Source organism: Setaria italica, chromosome IV, assembly GCF_000263155.2.
Source record: "Setaria italica strain Yugu1 chromosome IV, Setaria_italica_v2.0, whole genome shotgun sequence".
Taxonomy (NCBI): domain Eukaryota; kingdom Viridiplantae; phylum Streptophyta; class Magnoliopsida; order Poales; family Poaceae; genus Setaria; species Setaria italica.
The window spans coordinates 35,355,148-35,377,734 of NC_028453.1; the positions used below are offsets into that span (position 1 = coordinate 35,355,148).

At 43.1% G+C, this 22,587-nt stretch overlaps 1 protein-coding gene across 1 annotated transcript; it reads left to right on the plus strand.

The window, feature by feature from the left end:
* Window positions 1–6,638: 6,638 nt before the first annotated feature.
* On the plus strand, window positions 6,639–7,174 carry LOC105914243. Its single transcript, XM_012845314.1, has 2 exons — window positions 6,639–6,794; window positions 6,857–7,174. The coding sequence occupies exons 1-2, from the start codon at window positions 6,639–6,641 to the stop codon at window positions 7,172–7,174; spliced, it is 474 nt and encodes a 157-aa protein (XP_012700768.1).
* The last annotated feature ends 15,413 nt before the right edge of the window (window positions 7,175–22,587 follow it).

Consider the following 22,587-nt stretch of genomic DNA (forward strand, 5'->3'; position numbering starts at 1 on the left):
CCTTTGCCTACCGATACCACGGGATAAATCGTCGTGCTGAGTCCTTTACGTTTTCGCATTTCATACTTACAACTTGTGTGCTTTACTTTCTAGAGACGAATCTATTAAGCCTAATTAATCCATCATTAGTAAATGTTTACTGTAGCAACACATTGTCAAATCATGGACTAATTAGGCTTAATAGATTCGTCTCGCCATTTAACCTCCACTTATATAATAGATTTTGTACCTAATTTACCTGTCCCCTTCTTCCTAATTAGTATCTAAACATTGATGTGACACTTGCTTAAAAATAAGCAAATGGAACTAAACCAGGCCTCAGTGCTCGCAACCTAAGAAGGGGACAGGTAAATTAGGTAAACTTAAAATTATTAACCTATAACTTCTACTATTTGCTTCAAAATATAAATTAGATCATACTATCTATCAATAATTCTTCCCACCTAAAATAAGTTTTGCAACCTATAGCTAATCCTAGAAAAATACTACTCTAGAAAGTAAAGCACACAAGTTGTAAGTATGAAATGCGAAAACGTAAAGGACTCAGCACGACGATTTATCCCGTGGTATCGGTAGGCAAAGGCCACCCGGATATGCTCCCGGTCACCAAGTCTCTCCCAATCAACGTCTTGGACTCGCCACAAAGGTTTGTGCCAAGCCGGATGAGAAGTTTGCCACTAAGGCAAGGCTCACCACTCCCTCTCTTCCGGTCACCTTGACGCCGTATCCACGCTACTTTCATAAAGAATGCATTTGTGAGAAGTTAATATTACTGTAGTAAATACTTCTCATCAGTGAACAAGAGAAATTCTTCGTAATTGCCACCTTTACGATCGAACCAATGAACCCAGAACCTCACCGGTTCGATATCCGGTCCAGTCCTAATAACTATGCTAAAAGGTTTCCGAGGATCCCAAATTTGGATCCCATACTAATATTATCATTAGTACTGGATCTAAATCCAATTAGTGCTAATGAGTTGGACGAATGCTGGTTTTTCTAGTAGTGGGTGAAATAATTGTGCAATTTTTTTAAGTAAATTGATTGTTGCAATTGAAGAACCAGTGACAAGAGCTATCATACTTTGACTGGTAACCGCTATTGACTTGATTCCGGCAGTAAATAAATTCGAGGGATCCCAAATTCCAAAGTCATTCATAGTCACGCGGACCTCGCGTCACTTTGAACCGTCCTTACACAGTGCGTCAATGACACATAGTTGGAAATAACTCAGAAGCGAATGGTATTTATTTCTCTGGCTGTTTGAAATGCCCATGGGTCGTGTCATCGTCCAGACCAGCCAGAGGCAGCTGCATTCGCTGATCGGCAGATCCCACTAAAAGACTTCGGGCCTGAGTGCGTGACCCGTGCAAAACACGGCGACCTGACCAGCCAGAGGCAGCTGCATTCGCTGATCGGCAGATCCCACTAAAAGACTTCGGGCTCCCACGTGCTAATCTTTAGCACCTATCACATCGGATATTTGATGTTAATTAGAAGTATTAAATATAGGCTAATTACAAAACTAATTACACAGATGGAGTCTAATTCGTGAGACGAATCAAAACTCATACAAGAAAGATACATTCTCAACAAGAGATCACTGGAAACACCCACATATGCATCACAAGTCATGTTAAGGCTGGTTGAAACCATGTGCCTACTTTTTTTGGTAGACAACATGTAACAACTAAGTAAGTAAGGATATCAACATTAAGGACAATAACTTGATCAATTACTGAAATTTTTTATCATCATTTTTCATAATTCACATTAAATAAGTTACATGAAGTGCCTTTGCGACACAAAGAAGCCATGCTTCCCCAAGGAATGCATCATGGGCTAAACATTTGCAATGATACCTAGATCTTTGATCCAATTGAAAAGAATATGAATTCCAAGCAAAAGCTAAACATGGAACTAGCATTCAAGTAAGAGCAATGCATAAATAGGTAACTAGTCATGGGTGATAAGCATTTCAGAATTCATTATTCAAGGTTAACATTTAATTCACAAAAGTATTTAGTTCAACATGGTTATATGACAATATCATCAAGAGCATATGCTGCACATCGCTACATAATCACCAACCAATGTACTAGCTCACAAATAGCATAAGGAAATGCTAAGGATATATAGGAGAAGTTCATCTAGTGCAAAGTGTACAAGGTGCAATATGGTACAAATGCAATGCGATGCTAAAAGAGACGGGGTTCGACTCAAATCAAGAAAAGTTCATGAGGGGTCAAACCAATCTAGGAAAAGCTCCGTGGCAAAGGACGAACTGCCAATGATCCCAATTGAGGATCATAGAAAAGATACCAATTGAAGGATCAAAAATTGATATCCTTGAAGAAAATGAAATTCAACTAAAAAGATCAAAAACAGATACCAAAAACCAAAGCATGTCCTTGGACCAAACTCCCCCTCGAATGAAGCCGAACTCCCCCTCAATCAAAGACACATTAGCAAAAGAAAAGCTATAAAAAGAAGTGGGCAAAAGAAAAGCTCCAACTCCAATCAAAAAGAAGAGAAAATGCAACCTAAAGACAAGGCAAGCCCAAAAGCAAGATAAAGCTCAATTTATGTCACACAATGCAATCATGATACCAATAAGAGGAATTAAAGCATTGCAACATGATTCTACATTTATGTATAAAAGATTTGGCAAGCAAACATGTCAATAAGGTGCAAATGATCATACAAAGATACTAAGATAAAATGATACCAAATGAACAACATGCCATACCCAATATGAAGATTAAGCTAAAGCATGGCACGATGTTCATGTGGATCATCCACCAAGATATATTACAAAGCTAGCATGACAAGATATACATGAAGATCACACATGCTAACCTGAAAAGGTGGCTAGCCTACTATGGTATATTCACAGTATGATACAAGGATAAAACATGTAATTAGTATACAAGTGAGTAAAAGAATGTGGAAGGGAAATCTCACTATACAAGTGTACAAAGACTTCTTGAGGGCCATCCAAACGGTGTGGAGAACCATCAAGTCTTGATCACCTCAAGCAAAAGATCAAGTCCCTTTGAGCTCATATTCTCTACCCGCATCCTCGTACCTACACATGAGGGGACAAAGAAGACCGAGTCTTGGATCCCAAAAGGTTAGCAAGCATATACTTGGGAATCCAAAATTTAGTCACACAGGTAAAAGATGCACTCAATTTATCATGTGGGTTAGCATGATGCAAATGCCGGATCAAATGAGAAGGTTTTGAAACACCCTTGGAACTATGCCTCAAAGAAACAACTCGAGAAGAAGAACGAGTGCTACCATTAGCAAAAAGGCAATGATCCCCCAAGATCTTAAGAAAAGAACCAACACAAGCACCATGAGAACCATGTCGCAGACCAACATAAGATGTGTCGGAAGAAGAAATTTGAAAGCCAACACCTAAGTTCGGAAAATTCCAGAAAAACCTTCAGAAAACTCCAAACTTTCAAAAATTTCCAGAAAAACCTTTGGAAACTTCCGGAGCTCCGGAAATTTCCGGAATTCTAAAAATCAGCCTTCGTGAGGAGGGTGGAAAAATCCGAAACTCGACCAAACGACCTCCAAAAATCATGAAATTTGAACCATATCCTCACAACAATATTCCAAAGATGTTCCCAAAGTTTCAAGTCGAAAAGCTCATAAATTGATTACAAGATTCCATAAATTTGGAGAAAGGCACAAGAAGGGGATTTTCGGGAAATTTCAAAATCCAAGGTGCTTGTGCATGGATTTGCTAGGGGATCATCCTAGATGTTCTTGCAGATGTGCTAGCACCGATTTGCCCCAAGAAAACACCGCAAAATGCTGCCAATCATGAGATCCGAAAATTCAACAAAAAATGCTCCGAAAGTAGGAAAAAATATAAATTTCAGATCTTGAGAAGGACAAGCAATTGAGCACGAAATTGATTCTTGGATTACTTCACCATATCCGGTTACAAGCCACTCCTAAGCACAATCCAATCTAGGATGGCAACAAGATCAACACAAAGATCCCTCCTCTCTCCCTCTACCAAAGGCTCTCACAAACAAAATGAGAAAACCCCCCACCAAATCAACCAAAGGGATGGCTACCCCAACCAGCCATCTCTCATATATTTAGGCATCCCGAAAAATTTTTAGAATGCCTTACATGAAGTACACAACACAAATACCATCCAGGGGTAAAATTGTCCAACTTTTTCCTTGTACATCGGATGGACCCGGTGCCTTCATGACTTCGCTTCACCTCGACCCAAGCTTCGCGTTGGTGCCACACATACTCCGACTCGGCACCGTCTAGCCACACCAAATTCGTCCCCCAGTTTTGAGGCTAAACCGGTCAAACCCTCTTGCACACCCTGCAGGCGTGACTCATCCCCAGTTTTGAGGCCAAACCAGCCAAACCCTCTTGCACGCCCCCCAAGACGTGACTCAGCGATATCGACACGTGTCCGGCCTCCGCGAAACCTTTGACACCTCCAAGTCTTTCGCTCCCGGTCCCGGACCGCCTACTCGACTTGCCTCCATCCCGTTTGTCTCGATCGACACCGTCTCCATCACCGTCAGTGTACTCTTGCTCTTCCGTGCACCATGTGGATCGCCCATGACTCTACCCAGACTCCTCGGGTCTCTCAGTCCAAGCCTACTCATGTCCACCCTTCACAGCCCTAGTACATCAACATGAACCTTTTGCTTGACCCTCACCTCATGTCGTCGACCGCCGTGTCGCATCCTACACCTGCAGATCACAAGCCAAGAGACACAACACACAACATATGGTTTACACAAACACCACAACACAACGCACACAACACAACACATCCGGTTAGCCGTTAGCATAATCATGCACATATGAAATATGAACTCAACCGGTAAAGCCTCAAATCATCTAGTCAATCACTCATCATAAATAGACCAAGGTACATCTCAACTTGGTCTCTCAAGGAGGCTGCGAGGTAGCAGGCAGCGCACCCTTCATCGTCATAACCTTGAGCAGGAGTTCACCATGCAGTACAGTGGTCACAAGGTTTACATGACTCCCAAGGAGAACCTTGTCGCCGCCAATGAAGAAATCGCCAAAGTTCTTTCCAATAGTTTAGGGTTGGCTTGAACGCAAGCGATGGTCCAGAACACCACAACCCTGATCAACCGCACGGACCCATATCCGTTGGTTCAATAGAGGCAGGGTGGATCTTCCAAGATGCAACACTCTGGCTCACAGCGAGACAAAGATGTCTGCGATTGGATCAAATGAGGACGCGACGCGAGGCACACAATCAACCACCGCGTCTCCCATCGAGAGGATGAGGAGATCTGGCACAGGGAGGAGTATGACGGAGAGTACGGACCTCCCCAGCGGGGCAGACGTCATGGCAATACGCCCGAACCTGAGTTAGAGAGCGGCTATGAGGAATCCGACTACTTGGACTACTCGGACTCCGCAAGCAATGGCTACATCTTCGGAGAAAGACCAGTCAGCTGTTCCCGTAAAGGTCGGGGAAGGGCTCCGTCATACGATGGATTCCTCTCCCTCACCAAGAGACTTTGCCAAGTTACATGGTCGTGCGGTTTCAAGCTTTCCGACATCGATAAATACAATGGGAAGTCTGACCCCGCCCAATGGATCCAGATATACTCCACCGCTGTCAAAGCGGCAGGGGTAACAACGACGTGATGGATAACTACTTACCCATCATGCTCACCAAAGACTACCGCAACTAGTTGGCAGGGCTCCCATGTGATGCCATCGACAACTGGGAACAACTTTGTTTGTTGTTCACTAGTAACTACATCGACACCTAGGAAAGGCCTAGAAGCAAAAGGCTCCTAGGTCAGATCCGCCAACAGAAGAATGAGATACTACAAGGCTATATCCATCGGTTCTCTGAGAAGAAGAACTCGGTCCCCTTTGTTGAGGACCATGACGTCATGAGTGCCTTCTAGAATAGCTTCACCAACGGCAAGCTGATCAACAAGTGGACCAGTAAGTCGCCGAAGAACATCAACGACATGTTTGTCATCGCAAATAGCATGGCAGATAGAGAAGAGGGGGAGAAAGAGCAACTCAGTGAGTTCAAGGCCCGATGGGAGGAGGAGAGCCATTCTCACCCAAGGGCTCGCGACGTAGAAATACATGTTGACTGTCCTGAATCTTCCTGCAAGAGAGAACAACACGGCCAGAAGTGGAAGACGGCTGAAGTCGCCACCACGGTGTATCATGGGCAAGGACACATCAGTCCTGAGGAATTCTAGAAGATGCTTGATATGCAATGCTTGTACCACAAGAACCACAAGCCCACGGCCTGATAATGCTTCGACCTCAAGAGGGCCTTCTCGGGAAAGGGTTATGGGAAACCACTCCACAAGGACGACAAAGACAAAGAGCTGCGCAAGGATCATCCCACTGATGAACACTTCCAAACGGCTGACAAGACCATCAACATGATCTACGGTGGGCCCAAGCAGTTCGAGTCAAAGAGGAAGAAAAAGGTCACCTAGAGGAAGATCATCTACGCTACCAAACCAGCCACTCCAGAATACCAGCGGTAGTCTGAGGTTCCCATCACCTTCAGCAGAGCCGACTATCCAGGCGTGGTGGCCAAGCCAAGAAGATATCCCCTAGTGATCAACCCCATGATCCGCAACGTGTGCCTTGGAAAGGTCCTCATTGACGGCGACAGCGGATTAAACATCCTCTTTGCCAACACGCTCAAGGAAATTGGTCTCTGCGCCATGGATCTGAATCCAACGCAGACACCTTTCTTCAGCATCGTCCTGGGCGACCAAGCGGTCCCCCTAGGATAGATCACATTGCTAGTTACCTTCAGTACGACCGAAACTACCATACCGAGGACATCCACTTCATCGTTGCTGACTTCGACACCGCCTATCACGGCATACTTGGTAGACCAGCTCTGGCAAAGTTCATGGCTGTTCCGCACTATGTCTACATAATCATGAAGATGCCTACTCCAAATAGAGTCATCACGATCTTGGGCAACGTGCAAATAGCGTACGACTGCGAGAGGGAAAACCTTCAAATTGCAACCACCCTGGACCTGTCGGTGCGCATGGAGGAAGTCCTCACCACCTCTAAGAAGGTGGCGCCGGAGGAGCTCGAGATCTCGACCAAGAAGCCGGTGATGGAGGCGATCAAGGCAAAGCCGTAGGAGACAAAGAAGGTGTTGCTCGACCTCGGAGACCCATATAAGACGCTGACCATAGGGGCCAACATGGACCCTAAATAGGAAAGCGCGCTCGTTGAGTTCCTCCAAGTGAACTAGGATATTTTTGCATGGAAACCAGAGGATATTCCAGGGGTTCTGAAGGAATTTGCTGAGCACTCCTTAAAGGTCAACGTGAGGGCTAAACCAATCAAGCAAAAGCTTTGTTGTTTCACGTAGGACCACAAGGAGGTTATTAGGGTAGAGATTACAAAGCTGTTAGCGGCCAATTTTATCAAAGAGGTGTATCACCCCGACTAGTTAGCTAATCCAATTCTTGTAAAAAAATAATAAGGAATGGAGAATGTGTGTTGATTATACCGATATCAACAAACATTGCCCTAAAGACCCCTTCACCCTCCCGCGAATAGATCAAGTCATAGATTCCTTCACACGATGTGTCCTGCTTTGTTTTCTCAAATGCTACTCCGTCTATCACCAGATAAGCCTGAAGGAAGAAGATCAGATCAAGACATCATTCATTACACCCTTCGACACGTACTGCTACATGACTATGTCTTTTGGTCTCAAGAACGCCGGTGCAACATACCAGCGAGCGATCCAAGCGTGCCTAGACTCACAGATCAGAAAAAACATCGAGTCTTACGTGGATGATCAAGACTAGAGAGGCTAAGTCTCTAATTAGTGACCTGATCGAGATGTTCAACAACCTTAGGAGGTTCCGGTGGAAACCAAACCCCAAAAAATGCGGTTTTGGCATCTCGTCTGGGAAACTACTTGGCTCCATCATCAGCCACCGTAGCATCGAGGCTAACCAAGAGAAGGTCAATGTGATCACTCGGATGAAGCCTCCCTAAAGCCAGAAGGACGACTAGAAGCTCGCCGGATGCATGGTAGCAGTAAGTTGATTCATCTCTAGGCTTGGTGTACGCGGACTGCCCTTCTTCAAGCTCCTGAAACTTCAGGACAACTTTACCTGGGATTTGGAGGCTCGGACGTCGTTTGAGGAGCTCGAGGCCTACCTTCAGAAGCCTCCAATCCTCACGGCGCTAGCAGACAAGGAGACGCTCTACCTCTACATCTCTTCTACTACCCATGTAGTCAGCACGATATTGGTGGTTGATCGATCAGAAGGACACGCATACAGCATCCAACGACCCATATACTTCATCAGCTAAGTCCTGACGGAGTCCAAGGTCCACTACAATCAGGTGCAGAAGCTGCTATATGCACTCTTGATCACCGCTAGAAAGCCGAAGCACTACTTCGAGGCACACAAGATTGTAGTAGTGTCTTGCTACCCCATAGGCGATACCTTACATAACAGAGACGCCATGGGATGAATCGTGAAGTGGTCCATAGAGTTGGTTGCGCATGACATCACCTTTGTCCCCCGAACCTCCATCAAGTCGCAGATTCTATCCGACTTCGTGGCCGAGTGGACCGAGATCCAGACACCCTTTCCGAAGGAGGAACTTGAATACTAGTCCATGTATTTTGACGGATCCCTAAATATTGTGAGTACATTGGATCTATAAACTTACGAGCAAATGATCTTGTGACATTCCACAAGAGTCTTTCTGCTTTTTGGAAATTGCAAGTATAATGGATCTATAAGTGACACTTAATTCTCATTTATACCATGTTTTGATCTTACGCAATACAAGTGTTATATTTTCCTCCTTGATGACTACATGGTATAAAGTTGTAATGCATTATAACTCTTTTTTCTATACCATTCTGTAGAAGATAATTCAATAGTGTGAGGGTATAACTTTCGTTATATTCATGCAATATGTTATTGGTTTTCGCAGAAACAGAATACATCTTAAATTATGTTGTGAGACATCATAGTGTCATTTGTGCTAAAATGCACACATGGGGTTTATCCCTTTCTTTTGAGGACATGTGTCAAACCATCTCATAGTTTAACATTATATCTTGCCTTATGTTTTGCCAGCTTGCTAGATACAAGTAAAGAACTTCATTCCAGTACTTCACGGATCCAAATGAGTCATGATTCACTTAATTAATAAGGATTATATGATCATTGGTGTATTAAGCCTCTTGCAGATCAACTCTTCGTGTAACTAAGCCTACTAAGTGCATCACCAAAGGTCCAGAACCCATGGTAAACTCTTCGGTTGCCGACACGGGAGCTAACAAGACATGATATGCTAATTAAGATGGACGCTAAGAAGACATAAGCTACAGATAGAATGAGGAAGACGGTAATGTAATGCGATGATCTGTTGGTCCAACTGGACTTTTGCTTATTGTTATTCGCATGTGAGGCTTAGCAGTATATGGATGATGAGATAAAAAAAAAGGTGATGTAGACAGATTAATATCAAACAGGACAGTTGGAGTGTTGGATGGGTGAGCCATCTTAGCAATAGCAAATTAAGAATATGAAACAGTAATTAATTGTTCATGTTCGTCTTCAGAGAAATTCAAGAACAGCTGGTGTAGAAAAATATAGTGCCGCCTTGCTTGCTCGTTGCTGTCCGTCATGCCCAACGTGTCAAGATAGCCAGAACGACGTGAATGGAATGCTTTTCTAAAGCATGCATGAATTGCCTGAGTCCAAACAGCTAACAAGCAAACAAAGAAAACAATCATACTACTGGAAAAGTGACTTTTAGAACCGGTTATAGACCCCTTTACTACCAGTTGCGATTTGTGAAACCGGTACGACTACGTCGGTACTAAAAGTGGGGCCTTTAGATGCGTGCGCATGGGATTCGAACCCAAGACCTCAAGCCTCGCGCGAGCCTTTTTTTACCACCTACACATGTGATGGACAAAGAGATGCTTTCTCTTCTGAAATAACCGTGGAGGATCTTTTAGTACTGGGTCATAATATCACCCGGTACCAAAGGGTACCTTTTAGTTCTGGGTCATGTTGTGAGTCTCTGTGACTACCGGACGATGTTATGACCCGATACTAAAAGAGTAAAAGGTTTCCGAGGACCCTAAATTTGGATTTCATACTAATATTACCATTAGTACCAGATTCAAATCCGACCAGTGCTAACAAGTTGGATGAATGATCGTATGATCGTTTTTCTAGTAGTGGGTGAAACAATTGTGCAATTTTTTTGGAACTAACTTGATTGTGCAATTGAAGAACCAGTGACAAATGCTACCGCTATTGCCTTGATGCCGGCCGTAAAAAAATTCAAGGGATCCCAAATTTCAAAGTCATTCATAGTCACGCGGACCTCGCGTCACTTTGAACCGTCCTTACACAGTGCGTCAATGACACATAGGGCCTGTTTTCTTCCACTTGCTAAACTTTAGCACCCGTCACATCGAACGTTTAGATACTAATTAGAAGTATTAAACGTAGACTATTTACAAAACCCATTACATAAGACGAATCTAAACGGCGAGACGAATCTATTAAGCCTAATTAGTCCATGATTTGACAATGTGTTGCTACAGTAAATATTTGCTAATGATGGATTAATTAGGCTTAATTAGACTTAATAGATTCGTCTCGCCGTTTAGATTCCACTTATGTAATTGGTTTTGTAAATAGTCTACGTTTACTACTCCTAATTAGTATCTAAACATTCGATGTGACACGTGCTAAAAATAAGACACGGGAAGAAAACGCCCCCATAGTTGGAAATAACTCAGAAGCGAATGGTGTTTATTTCTCTGGCACATGTTTGAAATGCCCGTGGGTCGTTTCATCGTGTGAGTGCGTGACCCGTGCAAAACACGGCGAGCGACCAGCCAGAGACATTACTTTGAAGTTACTTTGAAGTTTGAACTGTTCTTTGCTGTGACGAGCGTTGCTTTAGTGGAAATGACTCAGAAGTGACCCGTGCCACTGTGCAAGGACACGGCGGGCTGAATACTCGCCGGCACCTTCCTTCGCATCCCAGTAAAAGCCCAGTTCACACTTTGTCCGAAGCTCCTCTTTGTAGTCTATATATTAGCACGCCGAGTCTGGCATGCCAACGTACTGCTGCCTTTATTTGGTTGCTAACTTCTGCCCTCTTCAACTCGCGGAGCACACTGCTGAACAGCAAAAATGCCGTCAAACATCTGCCCTTGCCGGATTCGTCTCCTCATTTTTGTCCTCAGTTTATTGGTCCTTGTCGCAGCTGGCTACGGCGTCCGCACACCTTTTTGCGCTTCACATGGTATTTTCTAAAGAGTACATTTCACCGACAGTTTTTAAATTTATCCCAAGTTCTCGTCTTGATCTCGATTGTCTCAAAATGCACATTATAGTTCATAAATTTGTCCCCATTTGTAGTTGTAGATTACCCTACAAAGGATCTAGCCAACTGAGCTTTTTATCTTGGTTCACATTTTTCTAATAGAAAATTTTGACAGTGTAAATTCCCTAATCTCTTATCCACCACGAATGTAACACTATCTAAGAGTGGATGACACATGGTTTAAAAGGTACTCTTCCCATCCCGCAAGGAGTGTCCTTTTAGGTTTGTCCTAAGTCAAACTGTTTCAAGTTTGACCAAGTTTACAATGAAGAGTATCAATGTTTATAACACTAAATAGGTATGCTATGAAAACATATTTCATAAAGGATGTAATAAAACTTGTTAGACATCAAAAGCATTAATATATTTTTATATAAACTTGATCAAATATAAGATGGTTTGTGTTGGGATAGAACTAAAGGGACAGGATGGAGGGAGTATACTGTATGCCATTAACTCCAAGCAACTATTAAAGGGAGTGGTTAGAGTTTGTATACACCTAGGTATACAAATATACCTTTCCATATCATTATCTCGGTAGAAAGGGAAATTTTAGTGGAGAATTAAATGACCCGCTACCAAATAGACCTAGAATATTTTATATTTGAGTTCGAATTTTCAATTCTTAGATACTATATATTTTAGGACACAAAGTGTACTCTCTCTTTGCAGGTCCTGTGTTACCTTGAGGGAAAAAACAATTTATTATTTTTAGAATTTTGTTGCGAAACACATAATTCATGGAACAAATTAGAAAATGCGAGCACCCAAATCCACTACAAAGGATCTAAACTAAGCTATTGCTTGGTTCATAATTTTTATTGAAAAAAGTTGATATTGTAAAATTCCCTGGTCTTTTATGCAGCTCTCCTGTAACACTATCTGAGATTTCAAAAAAAAATTTGCAGCAAATAAAAGATTTATTTAAAGAGAACCATGTTTCTATTGCTTCAATCGCATCAATACCATGTCATAGTAATATCTTGATTTATCTGACACTCTCTCTTTTTTGTCCGCGGCGTATTTTTACCTTCACTACAGATCCGGACAACCGTTGTGCACCATCGTGCAGTCCATTCGCACCTTCTTGTCATTAGCACGGAGAGGATGGGGAGCTTATTCTGATCTACACAATTCACAAAATTTGAGAAGATTATCTGTTTTCCTTTGATCTGCCAATACTGGCATATTTGAACGAGAGGGTATTGTCCAGTCCATAAACTTGAATAAATCAAGCAGGCTATGTTTCTTGTAATAGGAATTAGTATATCAAGGACTTATGGTCAAATTTCGTACATATGTAAATGTAAGGGGGCCATTGATTTGACGGATTAGTCCATCCATTCTTTTTCGTCCTGACAATGTCGCGCGACATTTTTTTCCAATGGATGGTCTGAATAAATAAATATACTACCTTTTCAATTCAAAATTATGATTCATGTTAGTTTTGTTTTAAGTTAAAGTTTTTGAATTTTGACCAAGTTTATAAAACAATATATTAACATCTATAGTATTAAATAAATGCACTATCAAGATGTATTACACAGTGGATTCAATGATACTAATTTGATGTTGTAAGTGTTGATGTTCTTTTTATAAACTTGGTCAAATTAAGTTAGTGAAATTTGAGTTAGAGTAAATTAAAAGTGGCACATAATTTGGAATGAAGGGAGAAGGTGCTTTTGACTTTAAATGATTGCATGGCTATGCAATCCAATAATTGATCAGTTAGGCTTCGTTTTTGGTCCAACGGTTTATCCAACCACATGAGGTGCAAACATAACTGGCTATAAATATACCAAGAGTTCTCCCTACCAAGTCCATACATAGAAGATCCTATTGCATTTACAAACATAAAAAAGATCATTAAACCTTCTACTAGTGCCTGTACATCACAAAAGGACATTGTGAGTACGTTGGATCTATAAACTTGCAAATGATCTTGTGACATTCTGTTAGGATACGAGGTAGGCTACACTAGCGCAAATCAAAATTTCTACTGCGTAAAACCAGGAAGAACTGCCATATAAGGATCACGGGATTACCACACGACACACTACTGGTGCGGAAGATGTAGATTTGCGTCGATGCAGTGAAGATGATCAACGTAGTCGTACGTAGTCGATCACGTCAACGTCCAGCAGCCCTCAGCAGCTCGTCGACGTGCATCAAGATCGCCCTCGTGCCGCGGCTCGTCGTCGGCTCGTTCGCGGCTTGTCCAAGTGCTGCAGGCGCAACACCTCCAAGGTATCCACACGTGCAGGGAGGAAGCGTCGCAAGCTGGACTGCTACATCCGCGAGTTGCAACAGGCGAGGGCGTGGGAGGCGCGGCAGATGTGTTTTTCCAAAAGGGTGTCCACCCTAGGGTGCCCCCACCCCTCTATTTATAGAGGTTCCTAACGGGCCTCTGGGTCCGAGGCCCATTAGTACTTCTAAACCTAATCCAACTCGGATCACATCCGAATTGGGCTTCCAGCCCCTTAAGTGTGTGACCCTATGGGTTCGGATACGTATAGACATGGCCCGAGTACTCCTACTCGGCCCAATAGTCAGTAGCGGCCTCTAGCAAGACGTGCCAACTCCTATACGCACACGAAGATCATATCAGACGAACCATTATAACATAATATACATGCTATTCCCTTTGCCTCACGATATTTGGTCTAGCTTCAAGCCGACCGCTCTTTCTCGATCCTGTGATTCGGAATCCCTTTGTAGGTTAACACTTAACCATACGTAGCATGGCCATGAATTTTCGGATCCGATCACTCGAGGGGCCCAGAGATATCACTCTCAATCAGAGAGGGGCAAATCCCATCTTGATTGACCATGTCTCATAGCATGCTTCTTGACAAACCCGAAAGCTACCTTTATAACTACCCTGTTACGGCGTAGCGTTTGATAGCCCCTAAGTAGGTCGATCCACATCTTGAATACATGCGACAATCTCAGGTCTAAGGACAAAGCGTATATGTTGTTTAAAGAGAGAACTACTTCTCGTGTTGGGTCAGTCCTAGCACATGTCTCCACATGTGTCCACATTATTAGTTCAACATCTCCATGTCCATGACTTGTGAAACATAGTCATCAACTAATACATATGCTAGTCTAATATTCATGTGTGTCCTCACATGAACTCCGACTAGGGACAACTTTAGAATAACCATACAAGTAAAGAGTTTCACATACAATTCACATAATTGCAAATCAATTCAAGTAGCCTTTAATGGATATTCAATGAACACAATATACAAATCATGGATACAAATGGAATATCATCATCTCTATGATTGCCTCTAGGGCATACCTCCAACAGTCTCCCACTTGCACTAGAGTCAATCTCGAAGGTACCTAATACCCATAGCTCTTACATGCGCATCATGCTTAGCCTGCGGGAGTGATTTTGTCAACGGATCAGAAATGTTCAGATCCGTGTGTATTTTGCATATCTTGATCTCACCCCGGTTAACGAAATCTTGAATGAGATGAAATCGTCGCATTACGTGTTTGTTCTTCTGGTGGTTCCTTGGCTCCTTTGCTTGCGCAATTGCCCCATTATTATCACAGTAGAGATTCAATGGACTGGACGCATTTGGGAACACACCAAGCTCAATGAGGAAATTCCTTATCCAAAGACCTTCCTTCGCGGCTTCCAAAGCCATGATGTACTCGGCTTCTGTCGTAGAATCGGCCACCGTCTCCTGTTTGGAACTCTTCCAACTAACAGCACCACCATTTAGTATGAACACAAATCCTGATTGTGACTTTGAATCATCTCTGTCGGTTTGGAAACTAGCATCGGTGTAACCTGTTACAACGAGCTCCTCCTCACCTCCATAGACGAGGAACATATCTTTAGTCCTTCTCAAGTACTTAAGAATGTTTTTCACCGCTGTCTAGTGACTCTCACCTGGATCAGATTGGTGTCTGCTTGTCATACTTAGCGCATATGAAACATCTGGGCGAGTACTTATCATTGCATACATGATAGATCCAATAGCCAAGGCATATGACACTCTACTCATGCGATCCCGCTCATCAGCAGTCGAAGGACACTGAGTCTTGCTGAGATGTATGCCATGTGACATAGGCAAGAACCCTTTCTTTGCCTCTTCCATGCTGAACCGCTTCAACACTTTGTCAATGTAAGTATCTTGGCTTAAACCTATAAGCCTTCTCGATCTATCTCTATAGATCTTAATGCCCAGAATATATGCCGCTTCCCCTAAGTCCTTCATCGAAAAACTATTTTTCAGTGAAGTCTGTACGGACTCAAGCATAGGAATGTTATTTCCAATCAGTAATATGTCATCCACATATAAGATTAGAAATACTACAGAGCTCCCACTAACCTTCTTGTAAACACAAGACTCTTCTTCGTTCTTGGTGAAGTCAAACCCTTTGACCACTTCATCAAAACGAATGTTCCAACTCCTAGATGATTGCTTCAATCCATAAATGGATCTCTGAAGCTTGCATACCTTTCCAGCATTTTTCGGATCGACAAAACCCTCGGGCTGTATCATATACACGTCCTCAGCTAGGTTTCCATTCAGGAAAGCTGTCTTGACATCCATCTGCCATATCTCATAATCGAAATATGCAGCTATAGCTAGAATAATCCGAATGGATTTAAGCATCACTACGGGCGAGAAGGTCTCGTCGTAGTCAACTCCTTGAACTTGTCGAAAACCTTTTGCGACAAGTCGTGCTTTATAGATGTGAACATTTCCATCCATGTCCTTTTTCTTCTTATAGATCCACTTGCACTCTATGGCTTTAACACCATCAGGCGGGTCAACCAAGTTCCAAACTTGATTGTCTCCCATGGATTCTATTTCGGATTGCATGGCACTCTGCCATTTTTCGGAGTCTAGGTCCATCATTGCTTCTGCATATGTCGCAGGCTCATCATTGTCCAACAATAATATTTCCCGCATTTCGCGGAGCCTTGCCGACCTTCGTGGTTGTGGCGCTGCTTCTCTTGCCATGGGTATCTCAACTTGTTCTGCTACGTTAGCATCACTCATTGATTCTTGCCCGATCGGCTGATCTTGAACTTCTTCAAGATGCACTATCTTTCCACTCTTTTCTCCTTTGAGAAACTCTTTCTCTAGGAAAACCCCATTCCGAGCGACAAACACTTTGCCTTCTGATCGGTTGTAGAAATAATATCCCAAAGCTTCCTTTGGATATTCCACGAAAATGCACTTATCCGACTTGGGTGTGATCTTGTCCGACTGAAGTCGCTTGACAAACACTTCACATCCCCAAATCTTTAGAAAAGACAAACTAGGAACCTTTCCAGTCCATATCTCATATGGTGTCTTAACTATGGATTTGGATGGTACCCTATTAAGTGTGAAAGCTGCTGTTTCTAGAGCGTATCCCCAAAATGACAACGGTAGGTCCGACTGGCTCATCATTGATCGAACCATGTCTAACAAAGTTCGATTACGTCGCTCGGATACACCGTTTCTCTAAGGTGTTCCAGGCGGCGTAAGTTGTGGAACAATTCCGCAACTCTTTAGATGATTGCTAAACTCGTGACTCAAATACTCACCTCCACGATCAGATCGTAAGGCCTTAATTTTCTTGCCACGCTGATTTTCAACTTCATTCTGAAATTCCTTGAACTTTTCAAAGGTTTCAGACTTGTGCCTCATCAAGTAGACATAGCCATATCTACTAAAATCATCAGTGAAAGTTATGAAGTATTGGAATCCTCCTCTAGCCGTCGTGCTCATTGGTCCGCATACATCACTATGTACGAGTTCCAACAAGTCTACTGCTCTCAGGAAATCCTGTGAAAGGCATCTTGGTCATCTTGCCTAGCAAGCAAGCCTCACATGTCTCGTATGATTCAAAATCGAACGAAGTTAGAAGTCCATCAAAATGGAGCTTCTTCATGCGCTTTTCACTTATATGACCCAAACGACAATGCCACAAGTAGGTAGGACTCAAATCATTAGGCCGAGGCCTTTTAGCACTTACGTTACAGATAGGTGAACCATCAAGATTTAAAACAAATAATCCATTCACAATGGGTGCAAAAGCCATAAACATATCATTCTTAGAGATCACACAACCATTGTTTTCACTCGCAAATGAATAACCATCCTTCATCAAGCATGAAGGAGACAAAATGTTTCGACTTAAACTAGGAACGAAATAACAATTATTCAACTCCATAATAAATCCTGACGGGAGGTGGAGTTGCATCGTCCCGACGGTCAACGCAGCAACTCTTGCATTATTGCCCATGTGGAAATCAATTTCTCCTCTTTCCACGCTTCTACTTCTTATCATTCCCTACATCGAATTGCAAATATGAGGAACCGATCCGGTATCAAATACCCAAGAATTAATAATTGTATCAGCGAGAAAAATATTGTCTATAACATTAACAACAAGCGTACCTGAGGTAGAAGTACTCTTACTTCCGCCATTCTTCAAGGAAGCTAAGTACTGCTTGCAGTTTCTCTTCCAGTGACCAAGTTCATGACAGTAAAAGCACTCTTTGTCTAGAGTAGGTCCAGGTCCAGCTTTAACCTTGGGCACAGGGTTTGGCTTGGACGTTCCAGCCTTGCCCTTCTTCTTCCAAGAATTGCCCTTCTTCTTAAAGCTAGGCTTGTTCTGTATAGCCATCACATGGCTGGTACTAGCGCTTTTCTTGATGTCAGCCTCTGCTGTTTTAAGCATGCCACACAGCTCATTCAGACCCTTCTCCGTCCCATGCATATGGTAGTTCGAGATGAAGTTCCCATAGCTAGGCGGAAGAGACGAAAGAATGAAATCAGTGGCTAACTCTTGGCCTAGTGGGAAGCCCAGCTTCTCCAACCTTTGAGTGTAACCAACCATCTTGATTACGTGTGGTCCTACTGCTGCGCCTTCTGCTAGCTTGCTCTCCACAAAGGCCTTAGACACATTGAACCTTTCAGTCCTGGCCTGTGTTTGGAACATGTCTCTAAGCGCCACGATCATATCGTGCGCCTCATGGTTTGTTTTGAACTGCATCTGCAGCTCGGGTTCCATGCAAGCAAGCATAAGGCATCTTACTTCAAGGTTAGCATCACATGCTTTCTTGTAAGCATTCTTAGCAGCAGCGGGTGCATCATCAGCAGGTTCTTCTGGTAGTGGGTTGTCTAGAACATCTTCCTTTTTCTCAGCCCTGAGAACAATTCTCAGGTTACGGATCCAATCCGAGTAATTTGTTCCATTCAACTTGTCCTTCTCAAGGACCGAACGCAAAGCAAACGGTGTAGTGTTGCTAGGTGCCATTTAATCTACAACAAAAGTAATGCAAAATACACTAAGACAAACATATCCATGATAGAGCAAATCACATTAAACTATTTTAACAGAATCTACTCCCACTAAAATCAATATCCCTCTATTGAAACTTAGTGATTCAGGATCCACAACTAACAAGTCTACTAGTGAGCTTTAGCATCACCGCTAGCAAACAAGGTAGATCGGTAAGCAACTTTTGCTAATCATATCACATATGACTCCTGTTGTTGGGTGACATCTCTATGTCTCGGCGTCCAACCTTTATGCCCCAAGGTCCTTAACCGTTAAGATAACCTTGTTAAGCAAACCAACCCTTATGCGTGTAAGTGTCCGACACAAACCCGTCTAGTCAAGGAAAACTAGTGGTACCCTAATTTCATAGACCCACCACTAATTGTACAAGACATGGGACGGTGCAAGTTTTAGTTGGGAGGGTATACTAACTTAAACTTTGTGAGGGATCGTTCTACTTCTAACATCACAGCATGCAGAAAGTAAAACATAAACAGAATAGCATTCACACAGTTGTGACACAGTATGGCCTATTTTCATATGGTGATCTCCATCTCCATAGAACCTGTTCACCATGGTGATCTCCATCTCCATGTTCCATGTGCGCCATCCTCCTGGTGATGAGTCCTCCAAGAACCAGAACATGCTATTACGCCTAATAGCTAGTAAAGAAGCTAGTAATGAAGATTACATAGTTGCTTGGATCATCACAGATTGGTACGCAGACCATTAAATACAATAAAGTGACAACACATATGGCTCCTGCCGTGTTGCCGTACACGCAACACGCAGGTCACGAATGAGTTACACACATGCATCACATACACAAAGGGCCATACTGATCACAAGATACATACATCCTGCAAAACAGAGTTAAGCGTCCTAACGTTCCAAACTTCGGAGGCCCGAAACTCCATCTTCCAAGCCGAATTTGGGAAATCTAATTTCGCCGAAAACGGCCAAGCAATTGAATTTCATGTGTAACTTTTTCTGTATATCAATTTTCATATAAAATTCACCCCGATCCGAGATCGTACCGAAAAGTTACGGCTGATTTACCGAAGCATACGCATACGGCAAAAAATCCCGACCCCGGTAGTAGATCCCATCTACTTTTGCACATCTAATGCGCCTGGCGTATGACCCTGGATTTCGATTCGACCAATCATATTGATCTTCGCTCACTGCAACTGGAATTACGTGTATCACTTAACTCTGATGGTGGAAACCGACTGGTAGAAGTATGTCGTTACACTACCATTGCAGCAAGAGCACGAAACCAGGACATAGATCAAACTAAAAACTCGCATATCTCCATATGCACACATCCCGAATCCAAATCTAAACAGCTACGGCTCTGATACCACTGTTGGGATACGAGGTAGGCTACACTAGCGCAAATCAAAATTTCTACCGCGTAAAACCAGGAAGAACTGCCGTATAATGATCACGGGATTACCACACGACGCACTACTGGTGCGGAAGATGTAGATTTGCGTCGATGCAATGAAGACCATGAACGTAGTCGTACGTAGTCGATCACGTCAACATCCAGCAGCTCCTTAGCAGCTCGTCGACGTGCAGCAAGATCGCCCTCGTGTCGCGGTTCGTTGTCGGCTCGTCGGGGGCTCGTCGGCGGCTCATCCAAGTGCTGCAGGCGCAACACCTCCAAGGTATCCACACGTGCAGGGAGGAAGCGTCGCAAGCCGAACTGCTAGATCCGCGAGTTGCAATAGGCGAGGGCGTGGGTGGCGCGGCAGATGTGTTTTTCCAAAAGGGTGTCCACCCTAGGGCGCCCCCACCCCTCTATTTATAGAGGTTCCTAACGGGCATCTGGGTCCGAGGCCCATTAGTACTTCTAAACCTAATCCAACCCGGATCACATCCGAATTTGGCTTCCAGCCCCTTAAGTGTGTGACCCTATGGGTTCGGATACGTATAGACATGGCCCGAGTACTCCTACTCGGCCCAATAGTCGGTAGCGGCCTCTAGCAAGACGTGCCAACTCCTATACGCACACGAAGATCATATCATACGAACCATCACAACATAATATACATGCTATTCCCTTTGCCTCACGATATTTGGTCTAGCTTCAAGCCGACCGCTCTTTCTCGATCCTGTGATTCGGAATCCCTTTGTAGGTTAACTCTTAACCGTACGTAGTGTGGCGGAACCGCCCAACTTAAACTGGTTTAAGTGCGCCTAATCGCCGTCGGAACGGCAATTATCCGAAACGCACCTAAAACAACATAAGTCTGGTAGTCCGTCGAGTGTCCCTAGGACTCCTCGAAGGATCCACGGCGTATCTCATAACCATACATCAGGATAATATCCGCGATGGGATAATATCAACAAACATTACATTTTTACATACATAATTAAGAGGTACGAGTTATTACAGGACATAAGTTGAAACAAACTTAGTGATGCAGTGTTAGACAAGTTCTAAGATTAAACATAAATAGTTCAGGAGAAGATGCGTAGATAAACTTTTCTCTAGGGTATTGTGAGACTCAGGTCAATACCCTAGGGTTTCGGGGTCTCCTCCTCTGTAGCCTCCTGTGGAGCTTCTGAAAGATAGCCACAAGGGGAAAACCCTGAGTACGGGGTACTCAGCAAGTCTTACCCGACTAACCAATATAATAGTTTTCTTTGGAATGCATGTCAGCCTTTGGGTGTGCTTGGTTGACACAACTTTTGCCGAAAAAGCTTACTACGAGTAAGGCCTTAGTTTTATCTTTTATTTGAGTTAAGTCATTACCTACCCATTCTAAATGATAACGGAAGTAAAAGCAACCATAGCTGTTAAATCATACATTTATTGACAACAGGAGATTATATATTGCATGAATTAATACTACGATGCTCAACAGTGATCAAGTGCATTCATAACCGAGAATTGCGGCGATCCGGATCTAATTACATCCTGCAGGAGAGTACCCTGATCACCAGCATTATACGACTGTCCAGGTCGTATCTAACAACCTCTCGATTAGCAAAGTCAATGATTAGGAATACGACTACCCGGACCCAGGGATGCACCCCCACATGGGACCCCACGTCTGGCCCGATCTCCATGTGAGTTTCAGGCTACACCCCTGCCAATCTCCAGCACGTCAAGTGCGGGTATGAAGTATTCCTGATCATAGAATTTACTAATCTACTGGGCTTTACTGGTCCCATACCCAGTAAGTGATCAGAGGCTTATCACTTGATCAAAAGTTAAGACACGAATCGGGCCTTAACCAGATTAATCTAGCAGACAGAACTACATCTCTAGCTTCTGTCCGTTTTCACTTTTCAAACTATCCTTCATAAGCAACATGTATGACTTAAGAGTTTTCCTTAAGGTTGGTAAACCAAGCATGTAAGCAAGTAAGCAATTCTAGACTTGGGTAGTTTCTAAGGTTTGAACAAGTGGCAAAGATGTCCTTAAATCAAGGCATGATCATACACAAGAATAGGTTTCAATCAACTCCTAGACTTAGTGCATACATATAGCAATTAACTTACAACTAGTCACATGAAATAACGACTCCAAAATAGATAGGTATAAATGCACCGAGGCTTGCCTTGTTCGCTAAAAAGATTAGTAGAAGCTGACGGGTTGGCTTCACAGGGAACAAACTCAAACACTTCTTCGGATTCCGAAGGTCCTTCTGAGAATTCCCAATAATCTTCTTCCGGTGCTTCGGGATCTACCGCATAATACATGCAGGGGGTTAGAATGCAAAATTTTTGAATAACAGACTATACAACTTTCCTTCATGATAAAGTTGTAAGCCAACAAGGACTACACGACTTATCATGATAAAGTTGCAAGCCAACACACAAAAATCTAAAAAGATTAAC

Coding starts and splice junctions, on each gene's coding strand:
- LOC105914243 (XM_012845314.1), top strand. CDS start 6,639: ATGATCCGCAACGTGTGCCTTGGAAAGGTCCTCATTGACGGCGACAGC. Junction 6,795..6,856: donor TCGTCCTGGGCGACCAAGCG/GTCCCCCTAGGA, acceptor TACCATACCGAG/GACATCCACTTCATCGTTGC.